At 32.3% G+C, this 13,985-nt stretch overlaps 1 protein-coding gene across 6 annotated transcripts in view; it reads right to left on the reverse strand.

Annotated features, from left to right (window-relative positions):
• Syx1A (Syntaxin 1A) overlaps positions 1-13,985 on the reverse strand; it is a 69,753-nt gene that overhangs the window by 45,418 nt on the left and 10,350 nt on the right. For all 6 annotated transcript variants that reach the window (XM_080147623.1, XM_080147624.1, XM_080147625.1 and 3 more), the window contains exons 4-5: positions 4,631-4,730; positions 1,205-1,279 (exon numbers count right to left, since the gene is read on the reverse strand). In XM_080147623.1, coding sequence (XP_080003749.1) covers positions 1,205-1,279; positions 4,631-4,730 — 175 coding nt within the window. The remainder of the gene's footprint in view (positions 1-1,204; positions 1,280-4,630; positions 4,731-13,985) is intronic.

Below are 13,985 nucleotides of genomic sequence, written 5' to 3' on the forward strand. Positions count from 1 at the left end.
TAAAAGTTTAAACATCTTTACCGACAAACACATATAATCTACAAGGTAATTTTGCTTATTTAAATATACAGAATAGTGTTCTATTACTTTAAAAATAGGATTAACAAAAATATTATAGAATTGAAGCCAAAAAAGTAAAATATTTTTATCTAAAAATAAGTTCTTATTCTGGAGAAAAAATGTTTTAATTAAAAACAAGGATAACAAAATTCATAAGTAGCAGAGCACAAAAAATTATAAATGGTAAAACGGACAAAGTGATTTATAGAGATATTATGCAGTATCAAAAGCCTTTATGAAAAAAGCATTTCAATTTCATACATGATCGACAGACCGACGGACTAAGTACGTTATATAATGAACGCTCATTAACACAAAAAAAAACAAAAAAGCTGTCCATCTTAAATAGCAGCTGAGAATATAGCATTTCCCCCGAAGCGTTCCAGACAAACTTGCATTCAGACAAAGTGAATTATGAAGTAGCTTTTCTATCAAAAACAAACTAATGAGTTAAAAAAATCAAATTTTCATGAATTTGTACTTTGATTTAGGTGGTATAAATTTGTATATATTATGAAGTCAACCCAAACACATAAAAAAGATAAAAATAGAAAATATATAAAATTGTAGAAAGATCTACTCTACTGAATATTTAATGAACAGTAATATATAAGTTGAAATAAGATAATTCGATAAGCCAAATTTGTTCAGAGATGGATAAGGCACTTGCATTAAAAATTCAAATGCTTATTTTCGTGGTCTCCTTTGTAAGTGGCGATGCGTATGTGATCTGATCATCCTTATTTTTGGAGTGAATTTCAATACTTGCTTATAAAACATAGATTTGATGCTTAGGCTCATCAAAGTGCTTAGTGAAGCACATAACCCCCTTGGGGGGGACCCCTCGTTATTTTTGAAATAAATTAAAAATAGGGGGGTGGTTAATTATTTTAATTATTACTTCAGGTTTTATTGATAGTAGTTAGTCCCGCAGGGATAGTCTCCCCGAGGGTAAGGCAAGGAAAAAAATTACTTAAGTACCTTATTTTCAATTTAGTAAAAAATGGTGTTCTGTTTCTATTAAGGTTTTAGAGATTTAAGTTGCAAATACGCCAAATATTCGTCAAGAGAAAGCTTTTTACTTGTAACAAACTTTAAAAGGACGGTACATTCGAAAATTATTTATATTTAAAAAGACTGTGTTCCTTAAGTTTAGCTCTGACTTTGTTTGCAGTTTTCTTTATGTCTGACATAGCATCTTCTAATTCTTGTTTCATTCCTGAAAAAAAGAAATTATGACTGTGAGCATTGCAATTTTCTAGGCTTCGAACCTTCGTTCAATATAATTTTATTGCTCAGCATCTTAGATTGTGCTAGACTATAATCCTATTCGTTTGATCAAAAACTTTGGGTACTATTATTGATTTTAAATGGATGGTTCTAAATTAATATTGTACAAATTTTTCAACCTATAACTTTAATCTATAGAGATGGTATTTTTGTTGATCGTCATAGAGGATACACATTATTTTATCCTCCATTTCACTTTATATACCTGGCACTAGACCTTTAGCACTATTCGAGCTTTCAAATCATTGACGTCAAAGTACAATTCAATGTTGCGCAATGTTACATGCTTAGACTCTAAGCTATTTCCTATAATTCAAACCTTTAACATCAAGGTACTATACAATCTTATGATCATTTATTTAATTTTGTTGGTCTTTTTAAACTTAAAATATCTTCAGCAAAAAACAAAATATATACAAATTTCTTTTTAAATGAATCTTTTAATCCTCTTGACTAAGAATTATGCTTTATTAACACATTCTGTTGTTTAAATAAAAATATTATAAAATACAAGAATTCTTAATTAATTAAGTTGTTATTAAAAAATCCCAGATATTCTTTTTACAAAATTTCTAGGAAATCAGGGAAAATAGAATAAGGAAATCTACAAAAAAAATAATTACCATAGTTCAATTTTTCTGAGTAAATGGAAATTTTAGTAGTGAAGTAGTATTACAATTTTTGGTGTTTCAGGACTCAGGTTTTATGGATTTATTTACACCCCCCCCCCCCATTTCCATTATGTCATACCTATCTATATTAGGTTTAAATTGTTAAAAAGATACAATAATCCCTCCATCACAAAAGTTTTTTTTATAGAACATGAATATTTTCGTAGTTGGCCTTTTTAACTTAATGTGTACACTTTCAAACCATTGATGTGGTCGAGCTGTTCCTACAGTTTTCATATTTTACTTCAAGGTGACCGAAAGCTAAATCCAAGTTTTGACTTTGCTGGGTCACCAGGGGAGCTACAGTAGACCGAACTTTGATTTTAATGTGTCTTTAGAAAGCTATACCAAAGAGAAAAATTTAAAGGTTTTAGGGTCTCTTACTCAGCTCCCACCACAATAGCGAAAAAAATGGGTCACCTTAAAAGTATTCCACTATACAATACATGTCAATATAAGGTTTCATTTCCCCAAATTTAAAAATACTATTGAACGAAGTTCGAACTTATCTAAACCTTTTTTAGTGTGATAAAAAATATCACAAAAAATGTTTTTAAAAGGGAGATAAAAAGTAAAAGGATAATAATTCTTTAAAAAATTGGCACTTTTTAAAATCATTGGCTGCCCTGTTCTACAGTGAGTTTTTTTTAAACCCTGATCTCTTTCTCACTAATCCTAATAATTAAAGACATCACAAGAACCAACTTTTAACATTTTTTTCATTATTTGTAGCAAAGATAACATATAATTAGAAATATCCTCCAGTAAGCTAAATTACATTTTTTGTGAGGATTTAACTTGCAACTAAACATCTAGTCGAAATCTTTTTAAAAAGTCAACAAGGGGGGGGGGGGTAAGTTCTGACACTTGCGTAAACAGTGATTACAGGCTTTGTCTTTGGAGTGAGAGGATAGATTAATTCACAAAAAAGTTTCTTTTTGGGATGTAGTTTTCCTATTTTTGAAAAAAAATTAGATTTGGCCTCCAGGTTATCTCTGGACAGGTAAAAATGAAGAAAAAAATAATTTAAAAAAAGTTAGAAGTCAAATTATGAAACAAAATAAGCATCTTTTTGAATGTTATTTACATATTTGAAGATAAAAGATGCAGATTATATTTTACAAGTTGAACTCTAACTCTTTAAAAACAAATTTTTTTTTCATCTTTACCTGTCCAGATACAGCCTGGAGGCCTGCAGCACCTGAACTTGGAAGCCAAATCCAATTTTTTTTTTTAAATAGGAAAACTAAATCCCAAAAATAAACTTTTTTGTTATATAATCTATCCTCTCACTCCATTAACAAAGTCTGTATAACTGTTAAGTGTCAGAACTCCCCCCCCCCACCCTTATCTATATATTGCGTCGGTTGACTACCAAACTTTGAAATAATTATCCTTGTTTTAAATACATTTTTCTTATTATTATCCAGGTTTTTAAGGGGTAAGACGATGATTGATAAATTGATTTACATTCAAAATGATTAACAAAATTAACCCTTCTGTAGATAAAAAGTTTCGGTTAAAAAGTTTGGACACAACTAAACCAAGCAATCACCATTTAATAAAAGTACCCAAAGTTTAATGAGATAGCGTGGTTATAAAACTTCAGGTATACCATCATAATTTACAGTCCAATGTCACCTACCTAACAAATATTAAATCTAACTTGAATTAGAATTATTTAAAAACCTGCCACCTTAATTCTTTACATAACTCAGGGGCGTCCAAGCTTTTGTATTTGGGGGGGGGGGGGGGGGGGGGGTAATCTTTATTTCATAGAAGCATTTTTTTTTATTTTGGGGAGGGGGGTAAAAAAAGAAAATCCAAAATTTTTGGCAAATTCATTTGGGGGGGGGGGGGGGGTAATCACCCCTTTACCCCCCTCCCTGGACGTCTATGATATACCTATTCGTTTTTTTGTTTTTCTATTTGTGTAACCAAGAGTTGTTTATTTGAAGTAGATTTTATAACATTTATTCTTCAGATTATACTCTAAAACAATTTAAACTCTTTTAGCATACAACACTATTCTATCCTAAATGTTAGTCGATCTATAGAAAAGGCTTCATCATAACTAAAAAAGAACTACTACGTTCAACAGTAGCAAAGCTGCCTAAAAATTATAAGATATTCAAAGAAAGTTAGGACAGAAGGAGAGCGAAACAAAAATAAAATACCAGTTTTGTTGGCCCGAAAGGGGTTTAAGACCCGGGCTAACAAAACTGAGCTGGATCTTTAAATCGTTTAGTGGTGCGCTGAATCGGGGCGATCCAGTTTACCCCGGTTTGGCGCGGCAATGTCACTCGCTGAGTGCCATTGCCGCGCCAGTACCGCGTCACTGGGCGCGCTGATTCGCCCATTCCATTTTGATTTAAAGATTGAAATATTAATAATATCTAGGTGCGCTGAACTGGATCGCTCCGATTCAGTGCACCACTAAACGATTTAAAGATCCAGCTCTGGTATTGATTTCATAATTTTTTATTATAATATTAGTAGAAAATTGTCTTTAATACGATTATAATACATAATTTTAAGGTATGGCTGAGAACCAATTTTAATCCAGCGGATATTAATCTGTTTCAAAGCCATACTGAAAAAATCCTTACTTTCATCAGTTTGAGGTGCGGATAGTATAGCCGAGTGTCGTCGCTTAACATCTTCCACATTCCCCTGGATCTTGTCAATACTGTCACGAATTTCTTCAACCTACGAATACAAAAATACAGTTATGTTGAGTAAATTGTTTTATATGTATAGGGATAACCTCTTGAACTCTAGAATGTAAATTAGATTGGTACCCAAAGTTTAATATTAACCTTCTCTCAACGGTTGGCTAAAAAACTCGGGTTACATTTATTTAATCTCTATTGGTTGGTTCAAACTAGAAATGTCTAAGCTTGATTTCTATCTACAAGGAGGACAATTTTGTTTTTCATATTTGTGGATGTCTTTTGATTCTTATTCTCTAAGGTAAAATTGAAATTATGCAAAGGGGTAGTTTTCATTCATTTGTTTATTACTTAAGGTCAGGTTAGTTTTAGGTAAATTGGGTACTAGGTAACCTTGCAGGATTTGAAAACTCGCAGAAATAGGCCTCACAGGAGTTAAGCATAAGACAAAATAACACCCCTCTCATTTCAAAAATAAGAAGGGGGGGGGGGGGTAGATTTGGTGTTCGACCGTTACTTTATGGGAAATCACCAAACATGCATGCACATTCCTTTTATGAATTTCCAATAAAAACCAAAAACTGGTCGTAACATACTCTCATACATAAAAGAAATACCTATTTGATTAAATATCATTATTTTAAAAATAAAGAAGGTGATTTTTCGGTGGTACAAATTTTAGTTGGGGTGAAATACCTCATTTTCTTGTCTTTTATTCTGATAATTTAATCGTGTAATATGCAGAATAAGTTAAACCAATATAATTTATTGGATAATATTTTTTTTTCCAAACTAACATGTTCAATATTTCTTTATTATAAAGATTTACTCTTTCGCAAAAAAAAACTAGCGAATGTGCCCTCATCCTCTCGGGATTACAATAGAAACGGAAATAGCCTAAAACCATCTTTAAATTTATTTGAGGCTTCCCTTAAGAATAACTTAGTCAGGTGAGTCATTTTCGAGAACTGTTGCTTCAAACATAAAAAAACTACTTTCTAATATAGATTAAGATATTTAATTTGACATTAAAATTTAAAAATTGAAGCATATTCTAAATAAATATCTGTCTGTTCGTTCCGATGTCAGTACGTTACGATATTAGTAGGGATGACAATCCGTCAAATTTTTGGACCGGATTCGGATTCTTACAAGAATCCGTCCAAAAAAAGGCGGATTCCGGATTCGTATTTTTGGCGGATTCCGTATTTGAATTCCAGATTCTAGCAATGTTTTTAAAGGCTTTTTTTTTAAATTAAAAAACTGAAGTGATACATATGTCCTAAGAATTAATGTTCTCGGTGTTCTCTATAATTCACTTCCGAGAATAGAACCAAATTTTAAAAGCTATTATATATAATGATGCTAATCTTTGCCTTCAAAAAAAAGGCGGAGTTGAAATAAAAAACTCAAAACGCTAATTTTAGCCTACCAATTAAGAATCCAAATCCGCTATTAAAAAACGGATTCCGGATTCGGATTCCAAAATTGGCCAAAAATTGGGCGGATTCCGGATCCCGAATTCGGATTGCCAACCCTAGATATTAGTACATGATCGTGTAGCAAATCTTTTTTTACAAGCACTTATATGAGTACATATTAAAGGTATGCAATTTTAACGGATTTTTTTTGTAAGTATATGCCCAAGGGCAGCTTGAAAAAGTACTAGATTTATTTTCAAAGGATTAAAAAAAATACGTAAAACATTGAAAATATCATCTACTATATATTAGTTGTTGCCTACACTACAATTAATTTAAACCATAATTGTCCTATCATTTAGTTAGCTTCGCTCTATTTGAAGTCATCATTTTCGTAAATGATATTTTTTGTGACAAATATTGACAGTATTTTCACAGATATTTTATAACCATTCCATGAAAAGGTAAAATTGGGGCGGTTTCTAAGGTCAATCAGTGACAATGGTTCATAGTATCCAGAAACTTAAGATTCGCAACTCCGTAAGAGATAATCAAAATAGGACTTCCTGACAAAGGTAGTGCAATAATTGGGATGAAAGTGCCTTTGGATTGAGGTTGTTATCAACCTAGAAGTATGAATCAAGGGGGGGGGGGAAGTTCTGACACATTTGCGTAAACCTGGTGTATAGGCTTTATCTTTGGACTGAGAGGATAGGTTATTAGGGATATAATCATTCTTATATGATGAATTTCCCCCAGATTTAAGATTTTTTGGATAGGCCTCCAGGGGGTCTCTGTACAGGTAAAAATTGAAAATAAGATTTTTTTTGAAGAGTTAGAGGTTAACTTATAAAACAAAATATGCTTCTTTTTGATTGTTATTCACATATTTGAAGAAAAAACATACATATTTTGTCTCATAAGTTGACATCTAACTCATCATTTTTACCTCCTGTAGAGAGACCATCTGGAGGCCTGGAGCTCTGGAACCTGGAGGCCTATCCAAAAAATCTTAAATCTGGGGGAAATTCATCATATAAGAATGATTTTATCCCTAATAACGCAAATGTGTCAGAACTTCCCCCTCTCTTATTAATATCTTACTTTGATATGGCTCGTTCTTAAGATAATAATGCCAAGACGCTTGAAACCTGTGGCTATTTATTTCAAGACATTTGTTAGGAAGCCTAATAACTGTTTAGCGAATATAACTTTCACTTACTCATTGTTCTATTGCCTGCAGTCATTGGAAAAAGACTCAAACCCCTGAACTCCTCGACAATTAAAGGACGTATAAACGCTATATTTCACGAAGTTTGTGTTGTGATTGCAGGATATTAAATGGCCATAGAACCCAACACTAATCTTACTTTTCTGTCATTATCTGAGACAAAATATCTTCTATCACACTCAAACATAATGTTTTTCCAATCTTTGCTAAACACAGGGGATACAGGGATAAGACAATGAATGATTAACCATTCTTTTGTGCATGCTAGGTATACAGCAAATTGAAAGTGCGTTCTAACAAAAACGTTGGTTCTCTCACTTCGTTTGTAACTAAATTTATGTTTTTTAAAATTTCAACTAAGTTATGCTTATTTTTCACTTTATTTTATTAGGTTGTTCATTGCGATTTTAAACAAGTTGTTTAATCTAATGACCAACAGGAATCTACTCAGTATTTAAGGGGGAGGTAACTTTCGTGGAATTCCGTAAAGGAGTGTGTTTTAAGACTTAAAAAAGGAGTAGAACTTAAAATTTTGGATGGCAGTTGCTCTAATATGTACAATATAGAAATGTAAGAAACGGCGGCAAAACCACCGCTCCCGCCGAAGACCGATATATCCCGCCAATTTTCTCTCTCACAAATCTACGTTTTACCTCATTAAAGCAACTGCCATGCCAAATTTTAGAGTTTTCTCTTGTTTTAAAGTCTTAAAACACACACCTTTATGGAATTCTGCAAAAGCTAACCTTCACCCCCCTTGACCGTCGTGTCCTCTTTAGTTCTCTGAGTTTTTTTAAAGCTACTATTAGAGATGAAAAGATTCTGCTGATCAATAGGCAACTAATAAATGAATCACATTGTCCGTCTGTCTATCAATTAAGGTTCAATATAGATTATCAACTATAAGCTTTCATATCTACAAATGTTGTTGTAGGATTTATAGTTTTAATATTTTCTTTTAATAAACCCTTTATTTCGTATTATGATCGTATATTGTGTTTAATATTGTCCTTGGAGTATCAAAACTGCCTTTCATTATCAATTTTAATATGACAGTTCTTATAATTATCAAAATTCCCTTCAAATAAAATTATATGTGAAATTTGGGATAATTAAGTTTCTTGGAGAAAAGAAAATTTTAAAATCATTATTTTTAAGGAAGTAGGGTGTCCGTCTTAGCCACAAAATCTCAATTAACACTGAAATATTTGCCAATTTGGAAGTTTCCCTCAAAGTTACTTGTCGACCGCAGAAATTCCACGCCTTTCAAATAAGGGGGAGAAAACATCTTATGGTTCATATAAATGTTTTTTTTTTTTGGGGGGGGGGGGAGATCATAGCTTCTGAAATAAAACAAACTTGTTTTCTAAAATTTATTCTATATATTATTTTAGCAGAAATAATAAGTGTTATTTTAAGTACGTTGCTTGTGTTCAGTAAGATATCGTAGACAGTTGAATTGTAAAATCTACAATTTTCCTAAAAGTTTCTTACTGGTCCTTATCTGGAAAAAGGACATTTTCAGGAGGGTATTAAACTACCTCAAAACAGATAAGGCTGTAAAACCACTCTGTAGGACGGTAGGTACGTGATAATTCAAATGTACACATAATTATAATTCAAAGACTAAATTAATGAATAATGTTTTAAATCTATTTCATCCATTCATTAATAAATTTTAAATTCAATCAAAATTTTTCTTTCAAAAAATATTTTCAAAAGTCAAAACAGGATATGGAATCTAAAAAATTTTATTTTAAAAAGCTGCAATAAATTATTCTAATTCTAATATTGAAAGTTTTTGAGAAGCAAAGCTGCACTACGAGACAAGTTTGTTGGAAAGTATGTCCTATGAACACTATAGGAGAACCTAAATCCTTAGTAACTGGTGCTTACCACTTTTGACTATTTTGCCCCCCCCCCCCCCCCTCCTATGGGGTACTATCTCTTTGGTGCTCTTTTAACCTTTATCTAACATAAAAAAACATGAAAATTACGTTTTTTCCCTTAAAAAGTTGGTATGTGGTAGTCATACTTCTAACTCAACTTAACCCAACCTAACACCTTGATTAAAACGTAGGTATTGTTTTACATTTAGTTTTAATATATCCATAGACTTATCCGCCGGCAAGATAAGATAAATGTTTGTCAATAAATTATCAGGAAATTGTTTAAACTCCCACACAAACACAAAATTGACCAACTATCAATTTAAGGATTTGTTCAACAGATAAATTAAATTCTTTACCTAGATGTGCAGCTCAAAAGTTACCTTATAACATATTTAGTGGACCAAAAATTTAGAAAATAATTGTATTTAACCCATAGTGCCGAGCGCCACTTTTATGGGCCGATTGAGCTGAAAGTTTCAGGGAAGCTTTATAATGGTCAAAACGGAATTCGTATTTTTTTGTTTTGCTCTAGTGGCGTGCACAGGAAAGTTGCAAAAAAACCCGGTTCGGCTCGGCCATAAATACCAACCAGGCATTATTACCCGTTTTTGGTGCTTTCCCCCGGCGTTAAAACCCGGTTTTCCTGTAAAAACCCGGTTATTTTGACCAAAAATCGAAAAATGTAATTTTTGAACGCCAAAAGAGAGATGAACACTTTTTAGAACTTTGATACGATCCGTAATTGAAAACTACACAACCTCATGTAATCTATAGAGCTACAAGTATAATACGAAGTGATTTATTTCAAATTTAGTGTTTAGCCGGCGATTTCGGGTAAAAAAACCCTGTTTTGTTGTTGTTGTCAAAAAAGATCTATTAGTGAAACCGGGTAATAAAAATTTCAGACTCCAAATGGAAATGCCGAACCGGGCTTATATAGGGCGTAAAAGAACGATAAAAAAAATCATAAAAAAAATAATAATTTAAATAAAACAAATTCACAAATAGATGTACTTGTCAATAAACTTTAGATTTAAAGATAAAAATCAGCGACTTTACTATAAAAACAAAAAAGTTAGATGGGGTATTTTGAATTTTCATGATTTTCAAACTTTGTTGATCTATACCGGCAAACGGAAGTAAGCAAAACTACCTGCTCCAGGGGGAAATGAAAGCCAGGGTAGTAGAGGGGGGATTCATACTGAGAATGATGCAATTATGAAGCCGAAAACCGTTTTTTTTTACATTTTCTGGAACCGGGTTTTAAAACCCGGTTTGGCACTAATGGGTTAAATAAGGGGAGGGGTTTTTAATGCAACCATCTCGTAATCAATGTATAAATGGCACTTAAAATTCGAATTTTGATCTGAAATTTTGCATGAGTAATCCTTGGTAGGTCTATTTTACCTAAATCGAAAAAAAAGTAGAAAAAGTAACGGCTAACGGCTCAGCCGTTTAGCCGTTTTTTGGCTATTTTTAGGGCAAATCTGTCATAGGGTAAGGGGGGGGAAATTTCGGTTTTTTTCGTTTTTTTTGAAAAAAAATGGGGTAAATATTAATATTTTCAAATGAAACCAAGACCAGTAGAAAGCTTACGGAAAGGACTATCAGGTCCCAAAAGGACATTATCCTAGGACTTTTAGAAGTTGGCCGAAATTGACCGCAAAAAAGTTACCGATATTTCCCCACCACCGGGGGAAATATCGGTAATTTTTTTCAACCTAAAAAAAATCGATGAAAAACGGCCAAACGGCCAGTCGAACATAAATAATCATAATTAGTATAGGTTATAGGGATTATCCACAAAAAGTTTCATAATGATCGGACTATTCCTTCTATGTTAAAAATGAATTTTTTTGAAAGACGCGAATTTTCGATTTTTTTTTTTGAAAATTTTTTTTTAAAAAACTTAAAATTAATATAAGAAAAAAACGTATTTTATTACTTTTTAGGCCTGATCCTAAAAAAGCTCACATTGAACTATAGATTTAGCCCAAAAAACATGAAAATTGATTAAAAATTGACCTCAAAAATTGAATTTGAAGCAAAAGTGTCATCTTTGCAAAAAATCTTGACTACATTTTAACCTTAAAAAAATCGATGAAAAAAGGCCAAACGACCAAACAAGCGTAAAAAATCATAATTAGTATAGGTGATTGGGATTAACCACAAAAAAATTCATAAAGATCGGACTATTCCTCCTATGTCAAAAATATTTTTTTTTCAAAGGACCAGAAATTTTGATTTTTTCCTCGCAAAATTTTGATTCAAAAAATAAAATTAATTTTTTTTTTGTTTTTTTATCTGTTCTATTCATTTTTAGGCCTAATTCTTAAAAAGTCCATATGGAATAATAGATTTGACAAAAGAAAACATGAAAACATGACCTTAAAAGTTGAATTTTAATTTCTTTTGAAATTACCGATTTTTCCCCCGGCGCCAACTTTGGTCATTTTTGAAAAAAATATTAACCCGATTTTAAAGCTCTCAACGGATTTGGAAAAAGCAGGCAATTTCTAGTTCAAAAAGTTTTTCAGATCAGCTCTAGGTCTTACCAATTTTTGTGTAGGTCGATCTTTACACACCTACTAAAAAATTTTTGGAAAAAAAAAAATTTTCGTCCGACTTTGAGACCCAATAAGTACCCTTAATATTCATCTCACAAAAAATTCATTTTATACTTTTTTGTAGGCAATTTAATAAGGAACAAATTTGCTTTTATGTTTTTTTCTGTCATTTGAAAGGAACATGGAGAAAAAGGTCATTTAATGAAGGTAGGTCGAAATTACCGAGAATAGCCCCTTACCGAAACTTCCCCCCCCTTACCCTAAATTACGTAGAAATCAACTCTTTGAAACATATTTTTGCTTTAAATCATGTGAAATGATACAAAAAAAAACATTTTTTAGATTTCTAGTACCAGCAACTTCCGGCTAGAACCGTTTGAAAACGTTTCAATCAGAAAAAAGCATTACGTGGAGAGAGGTTTCGTGATGGATTTCGCTTGAAAATACCCAACAAATGTCTAAACAGATGAGCCGCCAGCCGTTAGCCGCTACTTTTCCAACTTTTTGTTCGATTTAGGGAAAATAGACCTACCAAGGATTACTCATGCAAAATTTCAGATCAAAATTCGAATTCCAAGTGCCATTTATACATTGATTACGAGATGGTTGCATTAAAACCCCCTCCCTCCCTTAAGGGGGGGAGAGGAGTTCTGACACATTTGCGTAAACCTGGTGTATAGGCTTTATCTTTAGACTGAGAGGATAGGTTATTAGGGATAAAATCATTTTTATATGATGAATTTCCCCCAAATTCAAGATTTTTTGGATAGGCCTCCAGGTTCCGGAGCTCCAGGCCTCCAGGTGGTCTCTCTACAGGTAAAAATAAAAAAATAAATTTTTTTTTAAGAGTTAGATGTCAGCTTATGAGACAAAATATGTATGTTTTTTCTTCAAATATGTGAATAACAATCAAAAAGAAGCATATTTTGTTTTATAAGTTAACCTCTCACTCTTCAAAAAAAAATCTTATTTTTAATTTTTACCTCTGGAGGCCTGGAGATCCGGAACCTGGAGGCCTATCCAAAAAATCTTAAATCTGGGGGAAATTCACCATATAAGAATGATTTTATCCCTAATAACCTATCCTCTCAGTCCAAAGATAAAGCCTATACACCAGGTTTACGCAAATGTGTCAGAACTCCCCCCCCCCCCATATTGTCAAATTCATCATAAAAACATTATCGTTAAATCAAGACTAACTCTTAAAGATTAGACATAAGTCAGGGGAAAGTCTTGAAAAATTTGATTTAAAATTGCCTAACTTAGCGAGACTGGAATATAATACAATTTTGTTCAATATTTTTTTGGGTATAGTCCTTTTCGTGAAAACGCCTTTCAAGGGGCGTTTATTTTCAAAGTAGCTTTTGATAAGTTATTATAGGTTAGGTTAAGTTGGGTTAGGTGATTGCCCCACAGGGATAGGCAATTGGCCCAGCAGGGTTAGAGCCCCCCGCAGGGGATAGAAATTAGGTAAAAGCTACTGTGAAAATACGACAAAATGCGCCTCAAGAGGCGTTGCCACGAAAGTGATTATACCTTATTTTTTTTCTTTTGATATAATTTAAATATTATTTGGGGCATAAAGAATAGTGTAATCTTCGTGTGATAACCCTCCACCAAACTATTTTTCATCAACTATTACAATCTCCAGAAGCCAGCCGTTACTTCAAATTTATTTTTCTTCAAGATTAACTTTTAGTGTAATTTAAATATTAATATTTTGATAAAAATTAAGTTAAACTATTCTCTAATTGTCTAAAACATAATGAAAAGAAGCGCTTAATAATATTTCTCAAGTACTGTATTTAATTTGTGTATTTTAGACTTTTCTAAAGCGTTTGATTTTTATTAATAAATTTTCGCAGATTTTCTGTTGTCTTAAATAATCTCTTTTCAAAGAAAGTTATTTATCTCTTACAAAATGAAACAGGTAATATAAGTATTGTTCTCGTACTAAAATTGATGGACTATAATAATAAAATCTTGATTTTTTGAAAGCAGGGATTTTCTATATTAAAGGTCGGTCCGTACGTCTGTCCGTAATGGTTAGCCCTCTTCGTCAAATTAGGCATGTTAGAATTGTCCTATCGATTTCAAACTTTGTATGCTTATTCCTGTAGTAGTTAGGTTCGATTTAAAAAGCGTAGCAACTCTATAATCGTTACCAGAATGTCCGTACGT

This window comes from Acartia tonsa, chromosome 14 (assembly GCF_053477335.1).
Source record: "Acartia tonsa isolate MP-2025a chromosome 14, ASM5347733v1, whole genome shotgun sequence".
Taxonomy (NCBI): Eukaryota; Metazoa; Arthropoda; class Copepoda; order Calanoida; family Acartiidae; genus Acartia; species Acartia tonsa.